At 41.1% G+C, this 10,959-nt stretch overlaps 1 protein-coding gene across 1 annotated transcript; it reads left to right on the forward strand.

The window, feature by feature from the left end:
- The first annotated feature begins 2,248 nt into the window (after nucleotides 1-2,248).
- si:ch211-113e8.11 lies at nucleotides 2,249-10,959 on the forward strand. Its single transcript, XM_039767426.1, has 2 exons — nucleotides 2,249-2,817; nucleotides 7,558-10,959. Exons 1-2 carry the CDS (start codon nucleotides 2,729-2,731, stop codon nucleotides 8,195-8,197), a joined length of 729 nt encoding a protein of 242 aa, XP_039623360.1. The 5' UTR covers nucleotides 2,249-2,728; the 3' UTR covers nucleotides 8,198-10,959.

A 10,959-nucleotide genomic window follows, 5' to 3' on the forward strand; every position in this document is an offset into this window, starting at 1 on the left:
CTGTTAGGAGTCTGCTATTTCCAGATATCACCAGGTGCTGAGGATCGTCTCTCTGTCAAGCCTCTAATGCAGCCATCTTCAGTACTATATAGCATGATAGATAGATAGATAGATAGATAGATAGATAGATAGATAGATAGATAGATAGATAGATAGATAGATAGATAGATAGATAGATAGATAGATAGATAGATAGATAGATAGATAGTGTGGAAAGCAAGCCCTGGACACAGACAGACAAACACCAGAATGTCCAAAACACACACGTTTATTAATACACAGCACCACAATGCCTTATCACCAACAGCCTTGTCTCTTTTCTTTCTCTTTCTCTTTCTCTTTCTCTGACCTCCACTCCCCTCCTCATAAGCTCTGTCTCCTTCCTCCCAACTCTGGCTAGTCTACTGGAGGGAGGCGGCCCCTTTTTATAATGACCCGGGTGGGCTCCAGGTGCTCCGTCTGACGACACTTCCTGGTGTGGCAGAAGTGTCAGGAGAGCACCCGGAAGCACTCCAGGTGCCCCTGGGATTTCTTCCGGCACCACTTCCTGGTGTGGCGGAAGTGCTGCCATCCAGGTATTCCATAACCGTCCGGGCACCCCCTGGCGGTGGCCACGTCCTCCCATATGGATGAGCTTCCAAGCTCCATTCCAGTGGCCACCAAGGAGACCCAGGCGGCAGCCCTCTCGTGGCCCAGGGGAGGTATCGTCCCTCTCGTGGACCGTCCAGGCGTCTCTGGTGAAAAAAGGCGCCCTTCCATAAAGAAAGAAAGAACTTGAAATGCAAAAATCTTTACTCACTCTTTACAGAAAGTGCTGAGGGTAGTCAATCGGCACGCCACTCTGGCAGGAAGGCGGGCTACTTTTTCGTGGGCCACCCTTTATATCTTATATATAAACGTCTATGCATAGAAGTGCGTCTGTCTGTCTAACCTGGAAGTGTGAGGCTATAGCATGAAGCTCAAAGAAAGTGACTCTGAAGCCAAAGTGAAACCGCTGAGAATAGAGAGAAACTCGCTTAGCTGCTAATAAACAAACAAGGCAAGCACATCGGCAAAACCTCCAAGGAAAGAGAATCTCGCTTAGCCACTAATGCATAGCCAATGCAATTGATTGATTGAAGTGGCAGAATCCATGGTTTCTAGGAGCCCAGTCTTTTTACAGCATGGGCTTACACAGCTAGTATATATATATTGTGGCAGGTGGCCGGGGGCCAAGCCCGACAGGAATGCGCCTGAAGCATGTTCCGGGGAGCAAGCATGGGAGACCCAATACTTCCCCCTGGATGCTAGATGGCAGCCTCCCTGGGTTGCAGCGGTGCCTCAGACTTCCACAGGGCTTCATGGGGTTTGGTGCCACCCTGTTGGGTTCCGCAGGCGCCACCAGGTTGTACTGCAGTGGGAGCTGCTGGGCCCTTCTGGGCAGTAGTTTCGACCACACCTGGAAGTGCAGCCAGGTGTCGGCAATCAAGCACCTGGAGCACTTCCGGGTGCCTAATAAAAGGAGCCAGCGACCACCACTCGGGAGCTGGAGTCGGGAGGGAGAAGACAAAGCTGCCTAGGAGGAGTGGAGGATATTCTGCATCATTATTGGTGTTTTTTTGCTGTGTGCTGTGCTTGGGACTGTGTACTGCCTGTGGGACACGGGGAAGACGTGCGGCCACAGGGGAAGAAAAATAAATTGTTGTTTTATTTTACAGTACGTGTGCCTCAGTGTCCAGTCTGTGTCAGGTCGGGCGCCTATATAGCGCCTTTCAGAATATATACATATTTATAATTTAGATAGATACTTTATTAATCCCCAGGGGGAAATTCACATGCTCCAGCAGCAGCATACTGATAAAATCAATATTAATTAAAGAGTGATAAAAATGCAGCGCAAGTTAAAAAATGCAAGGTGGAGAGTGTGAGGCAGGTATAACAGTCTACAATCTTGTGTAGTGTTGACGTTTAACCTAACGGGTGGAACTGAAGAGTCGCATAGCGTGGGGGAGCAACGATCTCCTCAGTCTGTCAGTAGAGCAGGATGGTGACAGCAGTCTGTCGCTGAAGCTGCTCCTCTGTCTGGAGATGATCCTGTTCAGTGGATTCTCTATGATTGACAGGAGCCTGCTCAGCGTCCATTGCTCTGCCACGGATGTCAACCTGTCCAGCTCCGTGCCTACAATATTGCCTGCCTTCCTCACCAGTTTGTCCATGTGTGAGGCGTCCTTCTTCTTTATGCTGCATCCCCTGCACACCACCGAGTAGGAGAGGGCGGTTTCCACCTCTATTAGTTTAAATGGCACCTTTGCCACTCGCAATAGGGCGGACGCGCAGACGTATCATGACCACTGGGAAACACAGTGAATGCGACGTCTATCTATATATGTCTATGATGTAAAGCTCATTTGACCTTCAATAGGCAACCACGAGGGCGAATCGATAGGGAAGAAGTGCATCACGTGGTTGTGCTTTACTCGCACGGGAACAGATGAACTAATTTCTAAATGTGGGGGACAGAGTGTAAATATTTATCTTTTTACCTTTAATTTGTTTATAAATTCTAACACCGAAACGTCATGTTTAGATTATAAAACCTTAATAGTATTGTATTAATTTTATGCGAATGTAGTTTTAATGTTTGCTAAAACACTACGCGCTACCATAGAAATATGGTATATAGTCTCACCTTCACTAAAGACGTTATTTGGATCGTTCCTAAAGAGGTTGTGACATTAAAAGAGTAAACATGGCTGCTCATGGAAGTGCTTTAGTCGGATACGGAGTCTCGTCGGAATCGGACAGTGAAGGAGAAGAGACCACAAAACAATTACCGAGGTGAAACTGATATTGAGTGAGGAGCCGTGAATATATCGAAAAGCCGTAATGCATTAAGTCATCGGCTGTCACTTCACGTATCCGTCGTTCTGGTGTTCTGATCAAGTGCCCGGACGTTGTCGTTCTCTCTGAGTGCAAGTGTGTTTTTCCTCAGACGGACGTGCAGTGCCTTTTCGTCGTCGTGGTGTAGGGTAGCCCCGAGGTTCAGGTCCCGTGTGTGTCCTGCGGGGAGTTTGCATGTTCTCCACATTTGCGGCCGAGTTGCATTTCATAGATTAGGTGGATTGGCGCGTGTCTCGGTGTGTGAGTATGTGCCTCTTGTAATGGACTGCTGCCCTGTTCAGATTATATTGTTCCAGACTTGTGTCCGTTGCGGGTAGGCTCCTGCTTCCTGGCAGCCCTGCTCAGGATAAATGAGTTTGGAAAATAGATGGATTTTGTATAACACAAGATTTGACGGATTAAATGTCTTGACCGGGGTCACAAAGTGAGTTAGGGACGGGAATTGGCCCACCAGCCTTGTAGTTTATCGTCCAGGACCAGAACTGAATAATATTTTTTAAATTAGCAGGTGTTTTTATCAAAGGCAACTTACAAATAAAGCTGTGATGTAATACAGTACAAGAATGATTAGAAGGTGCAAGCATCAAAAGCAACAAAGAACAAAATTAATTTTTTTTTTTTTTGGTTAATCAGTGTGCTGTTGCTGGAGTATGTGAATTTCCCCTTGGGATTATTATTAGTATCTTTCTATTATATAGTGCCTTTCACATTCTCTGTCTCTCACTCTCAAAGTTGAGCAAGAGGCCAGTCAGACTACTGCCGTCTAATTAACCTGCAGCTAGACAGAGAGACCCATCAGCATCCTAAACTCGTGTATATAACAGCAGTCATTGTATAGAAGAGAACATACACTGGCTTTCTGCTCATGTTCATGGGGAAATATTATAATTTACTGTTTTATTTAAAAAAAACCTAAAAGCAAACGGTGAAACATGTTGAAAAGTATAATATTTAAACCAACCGGCACTAAGTCTTGTTTGCATGGGGATGTCCGCGTCCTTTAAGAAAGATTCTCCGTGGGGGATTGGGGTGTGGAAGCAGTAATGTTGTAATTATGCAAATCTTTTGAATGCACAACATTAAAAAAAGTGTGAGTCTTAAAAATGAAGAATTTTTCAAAGATATGTTGGTTACGTAAATATGGAAACGTTTCATTGTATTTTGGATGAATTTTGTTCGGTAGATTGCTCAGTGTTTGGGGGGGGGTCTTTTGGGTTTGGATTGTGTTTTTTTTTTTCTCTCTGCTCCAGACCATCTTATCTTATTATCATACTCCTGTTTAGAGACATGTAAAGATCTCTAATAGTTGTATATTTTGTCTTCTGTAAATGTGGATTGTTTTTTAATAATAATAAAACCATATTACTTGTATAGCACATTTCCCATGCCCGGAGTGCTTATTTTTATTCGTAGCTAATTACATTTTTTTTTTTCTTTGCACCGTTTCTTTGACATCTTGTAAAATATTTTGGGCCGCATGCTGTGTTTGAAAATGTGCTGTAGAAATCAATGTTGTTGTTACTTACTTGATTCCTTGCAATGCATTAAGATTGTTGCTCTTCCATAATGAGTGACTTGTAGGCAATTAGCAGTGTAAGCAGACCATAAGATATTCTGAAGACCACCATTATTTAAGGAAGGGGCGGTTAGTGTTCTGTTAGGTATTGCCACTACCTGTAGTGTTTCACTTCTTGAGCTAATGCTTTGTGTCACCTTCTTTGCAGAATTGACATTTACCGTCTGTTCCCTTTAAAAGATCCAAACCAGTGGTTCTCGAGGTTAGTCCCGGTGGCCTTCCACGGTTGCAGGTTTTTGTTCTAACCAACTTCATAATCAGTGAATCATTTCATTATTAATTTAATTTTGTAATTGGCCATTTTCCTTCTCTAATAGAGACAGCTAATACACTTTTAGTCACTTGTGTATTTATTAGTAAATATAAGCTTAAACAACAAGTATATTAATAACCTTTTCAGTTATTAAATATTATGTTCTTATTTATTTTTTAACTGTCTTCTTCTTTCGTAGCAGTTCCTATTTTTACATGGGGTGTTGGTTATTTTGACTCTTCCGATGTAGTCAATTTCTTTTGTTTGTATTTTTTTTTTTTAAAATAGCATTTCCAGTTTGTAATTTGTGGATTGATACAAAAAAATATGTATATAAATTGGGAATTAACAGCTTACCTAATTAATTCTTGAATCCAATTAAAAGTAGATGTTATTTGGATAAAATCTAGTAGCCACAGGATAATCCCAGGAATGAACTTGAGAGCCACTGCCCTTAAGCAATTGTTTTTCTTCTTTTATTATATGCTAGCCTTCCCCCTGTGGCTGTGCCCGCGTAGTACTGAAACAGGACAGCGAGGAAGGCCCTGCCCGGCTCCCTACTCCTGACGTCACTCTTCACCCTCCGCTCGACCCACAGCCTCTGTCTCGGATTCATGCAAATAAATCAGTACCACAAATGAACTATGATACTTGGCACGGTGAGAGAAGTCACAAAATCAACCGGAATGTCCAAGCAAATTATAGAAAAAAACACAATCTAAATCCGTTAAGTTTTCTCATGACAGACATACAGACGATGGATTATGTGTGTTTTTTTTTATATATATAAAAATAAAATAAATAAATAAAAAAAAATATACATACACACACACTAACTGGGGGCTCTGCTCGCTTTGCTTGCCCACCCCCGGGTTTGGTTTATCGGATATACAATTTTAAAGAGATTGTTAGTTTCATGGGAATTGTTACATATACTGCCCAATCATTTCAAAGCCTGTACAGCAACTGTCCTTTTGTCACTTCACATCTTCACAATGGGAGGCGGCTAAATGCAGGCTAAGGAGGTGCCGTCGGATCATCTGCTGTCACGCTGCTATCAGTCTTCCATGCTGTACTCCGCCATCCCTCAATCAGACCTAACAGTCACTTAAAACAAAAAAGGCATCAACCTGGCTGGGACGCTACAATACATTTGAATTTTACTGGTTTCGTATTCTTTACCTTTCTCTGCATGTGTATCCAGCCATTGTTTGTCTGACCCTTTCGAATTTCACTGCTTTCTTAATCTATCTGCCTTTCTTTCTCTTCAATGCTTTTGGCTCTCTTTTCTTCGCGCTGCTCTTTTTTTTTCTTCGCTTACTCATTGACGTTTCATCTAGAATGTATTGTCCTTATACGCTTTATATGTGCTGAGAGCATAGGATCTGTGTGTGCTACGGGCCTTTACATGACGGAGTATTGATATTGTTTGTGTCTCGCGGGTCTTTTAAATGTCTTCGGAGAAGATCACGTATCGTCACCCTGCTTTTCCTTTCTAGGATTTGTTTTTATTATATGTATGTATGTATGAGTATATGTGTATATATATGAGAGAGATAATATACAAACCGGATTCCAAAAAAGTTGGGACACTATACAAATCATGAATAAAAACTGAATACAATGATGTGGAGGTGCCAACTTCTAATATTTTATTCAGAATAGAACATAAATCACGGAACAAAAGTTTAAACTGAGAAAACGTATCATTTTAAGGGAAAAATATGTTGATTCAGAATTTCATGCAATTTTTCGCTGGGTAACACCTTTCTGATATTGCTCCACTATCTTTCTGCGCAACATTGTGGGAATTGGTGATCCTCTACCCATCTTGGCTTCTGAGAGACACTGCCACTCTGAGAAGCTCTTTTTATACCCAATCATGTTGCCAATTGACCTAATTAGTGTTTATTGGTCTTCCAGCTCTTCGTTATGCTCACATTTACTTTTTCCAGCCTCTTATTGCTACTTGTCCCAACTTTTTTGGGATTTGTTGACACCGTGAAATTTTGAATCAACTTATTTTTCCTTTAAAATGATACATTTACTCAGATTAAACGTTTGATCTGTCATCTACGTTCTACTACAAATAAAATATTGACATTTGCCAAAATCTATTCTATATCTAGAGAGAGACTAGCTGTTCCCTGGGGCTCCGTCTGCGTAGTATCGAAACAGGACAAACTTTTAAAAATCAATAAACTAAAAAGTTATCGCTAGTTAAGCAGAAGCACCTTATGCTCCAAAACACAGAGGTAGACCGACTCCATTCTCCTGACGTCACGCTTCACCCTCCCCTCGGTCTACAGCCTCCGTCTCAGATTAGCGCGAATATATTGCTCCTGCAAGCGAACTGTGATTCTTAGCGCAATGAAATAAGTTGCAAAATCAACCAGAATGTTCAGGCAAATTCTAGAAAGAAAATCTGATCTAAATCCGGTAAGTAGTTCTCTTGTTCGCTAGCTAATAGGATGTAAGATGTGCCCTGAGGCTGAATGTGCGAGTGAGGAGGTCCCCAACCTCCTCCCCTCAGCCCGCTGCGTGTCTCTCGGATTTACACAAGTAAATCGGTACCACAAGTGATCTATGATACTTAGCGCAACAAGAGAAGTCGCAAAATTAACCGGAATGTTCAGGCAAATTCTAGAAGAAAAAAAAAAACCCGATCCAAGTCCGTTAAGTAGTTTTCTCATGAGAAGCAGACAGAAATACAGAAAGATGTTGGATTTTATATATAGAGAGATGTACATCCTGTTAGGCAATGAGATGCTTGAATTGTGTTTAAAATATCTGCATTAACATTGTATTAAGCATGTAATGCTTTGTCATTTGTGTTTCCTTTTGAAAGGCCTACAGCCAGTGCAACTATACAAAGCAGAAACTTTCTTGTGGAAGCTGGAGATCTGAGTAGTGACTTGAGCAGCGAAGATGAGGACCGTGCGCCTGAATGCAACGTCCAGTCCAGTCCACCCAGACGATTTGAAAGGAGTCCTGCTTCTACTAACCCTGTAAAATCTGAAGGCGAAGTAACTCCGAAGAAGCTACCCACTCCAAAACTGGACATTGGGATGATGAAAAAAGGAGGCAGCAGTGTCTTTAAGAACCCATTTCAGGAGGAGCGGAATGAACAACTGAGCCTGCTGCAGAAGCACGTGCAACTCACGCTGGAGGCAAAGCCAACAGAAATCGGTGGCAAGAAGATCTGCCTGCTTTATCGCAAAGAAGGGCGCTGCCGATATGGTAGTAAGTGCAAATTTGCCCATGACAGTGACCTTCAGACGGCCGTATCATCGTCGGTAAGCTCCAGTCGAGGTGAAACTGTGTTGGCCTCGAGCTCCTCTTTTAAAGTGGATGACAACAATGACTTGGAAGAGGAAACAAGGACTAAGAAAAGAAAACCTGGCTTGAGTGACTCACTAATACCATCCAAGAGGGTTCTAAAACATTACAAAGCTCAGGTCACCAAGGATAAACCCTGGGTCAAGTAAATGTGTGTAGTTTGTTTGTGGTCACTTCATTCCCTACTAAACTACAGTTGGTGAATCTGTTGAATTACTGGCACCGGTAAAATGTAGCCATTCTGGTTTTATGTGTCAGTTAAGAAGTCTTGGTTTTAAAGTGAAGTTTGGTCATTCAGATTTGACGGCCCAGTGTAAACCTACTTTGGGAGGATAAATAGTAACGTTTAGATTAAAAGCATTTGTGTTAACTGTAAGCATGAAGAAGCTAATTTAGGATTTTAAGAGTGTTTTATCTAAGACCATTTCTGGTGTTTGCTAGCTAGAATTATGTTTTATGCTCATTCCTTGTTTTAATATGCTGTGTATGATGCTGAACTGTCCCTAAATGTCACAACTTATAATGTCCACCTATAACACCCGGTATTAATTGATCTTTAAAGCTCAATTGCCATCTCTTATGATCTAGGATAAAATGGAATTGAATGTTCAGTATATTGGTAAATCTGACGTATGTGTACAATGATATTTCTAGAATTGTGGAACCTTTTGGAGGTTTGTATTTTCTGACTAAGGCTTCTGTCTTGGAGATAGGTGATGAGCAAGTTAGTTGTGTGTCTAACCAAGCCGTGTTCTTCATCAAATCAGTTGTCCAGTTAGAACACTTGTCACTGTGATGTGACCTCGGAACAATGAAACTTCTCTCCAGGTGCTGTAAGGACTAACCCTAACGGCAGATATGTCCTGATTCACCCCATCCCACACACATCATCTGCTTATAAAATGTTAAATAGTAAGGTTGAGAGGCGAACACTAAGGTGGGAATCCAAAAGGGCCCAACTGGCAGCGTAAATTAACCATAACTGGTCTCTGAACTGTTAATTGAATGCCATTTTTGTCCACTTATTTACTCTTTTCTGCAGTTTTGTGGTGATAGGTGTTCAAAGGACGATGGCCCTTGTCTGCTTTGAACTCTTTGCTTATTTAGGTTCTTTTTTTTTTTTTTTTTGTATACCAGTATGGATTCCGAGCCAAACAAATTTAGGAGTATCCACCCATCCTGTTCACAGTTGTGTGGATAGGAACAAGGTTTGGTAAAATTTGTATTCTCTTTATAATGTGGTGTTGTTATATGCTACATTACAGTTTGGTTATTTTTTATTTATTTATTTTTTTTCCAGTTCCTCAGATGTGCAGTGACCGTGCAGTACATGATATGGTAACCAACTGTGGTAGACACAGGTCACTATTGCCATATAATCGACCAGTGCTTTTATCAAAGAACTCTTAACAAGGTCAACATTCATTACATTTGGTTTTACTCGTGTATCGATTTGTTCCAGACTGAGTTCAGGCTGGTTTAGCGACTCTCTCTGGAGCAGACAGCAAGTCCAGTGCCTTATGGCCCAATTTCTTACTCGTAAGACAACACTGCCTGGTCTGAAAAACAAGTCGGACAATATATGCATGGTATAATTTGCAGGTGTGCTCGGCAACTAAGTTAACTCTCATTAAAATAGGTAAGTTGGAAAGGAACTGATTTATTATATAACTTCAATACAAATTTTATTTATGAATTTGCGAAATTTATAGGAACTCATTATGTAATTACTAATATGTAAAATGTATACTTGCTTATTATCTGACATTTTGTCACAGTGCTCTGCGCCTGCTCTCGGTGAAAAGCGCTACACAGAGCTAAGCAGAACTGAAAGGAGTTAAATTGTGAACAAACAAAGCACCTTAAATCCAGTGAAAAATCCTTTCAATTCAATGATAGGTCAAAGCTAACAAAAAAAAAAAGGTCATGGCCATGTTTTTAATGTGTAGCAGCTGTACAAAAGATAAAACAACCCTTCATAAAGAGTAGGGTGTATCCTGACTTCTTGACTAAATTGCCCACAATGGCCTAGTCATTCTGGCCCCCTAATCATCGCCTTCCACTGATTGGCTAACAATCACTCACACCATCAGCATGTCACAGTTAATGCGTGGTGAGTGTACTGGCACAAAATGGCGGCCTAGTCGTTCTGGCTCCCTTATCGCCTTCCTCTGATTGGCTAACAATCACTCACACCATCAACATGTCACAGTTAATGCGTGGTGAGTGTACTGGCACAAAATGGCTGCCGTCGAACCCTCAAGGTGGATGCTGCATATTAGTGGTGGATAAAGTGACTCCCCACTCGCTGAAGTGCTTTGAGTAGTGAGAAAAGAGGCATGTAAATTATTATTCAAATTGTAAAATTTAAACTGTTTTGCTTTTTTGTAAAGTTAGGTCACTTTAATGAAACCCTTCACATTTCTTAGCAGGAAAAAACAAATGGTAGTTAGGATGTGGGAATTAGTTGTGAACAAAGAAAATATCCTAAATGAAGAGGAAAATCCCAGCTGTACAAGAATATAACATTTGGAAACACTTTTGCATTTTGTAAAATCAGGTCACATTGTTACATGCTTTCACATTTCTGAAAAAATGACTTTTAGAATGTTGTTACAGGTAGCGAATAGCCAGATTATCCTAAATATCCTAAAAGCCAATGGTGGGTCAAAACTGACCCGAAAGAAATATAAAAGCAACACTTTTTTTTTTTTTTACTTTTAGTTTATTTGAGGAAAATGTAGGAAAAGTGGCAAGGTTATACCCCAAACAGCTGAAATGTATTATGCTGTTACTAAAAAATGGGTCAAATTTGACTGGAGGAGGTTGTGAGGGTTAAAAAAATGTGTAATTTATTTCCTATGTAAAGAGAGAATACATTTTGTAATTACTGTTCAATATATTAGTGTGG

This window comes from Polypterus senegalus, chromosome 10 (assembly GCF_016835505.1).
Source record: "Polypterus senegalus isolate Bchr_013 chromosome 10, ASM1683550v1, whole genome shotgun sequence".
NCBI classification, from domain to species: domain Eukaryota; kingdom Metazoa; phylum Chordata; class Cladistia; order Polypteriformes; family Polypteridae; genus Polypterus; species Polypterus senegalus.

Coding starts and splice junctions, on each gene's coding strand:
- si:ch211-113e8.11 (XM_039767426.1), top strand. CDS start 2,729: ATGGCTGCTCATGGAAGTGCTTTAGTCGGATACGGAGTCTCGTCGGAA. Junction 2,818..7,557: donor ACCACAAAACAATTACCGAG/GTGAAACTGATA, acceptor TCCTTTTGAAAG/GCCTACAGCCAGTGCAACTA.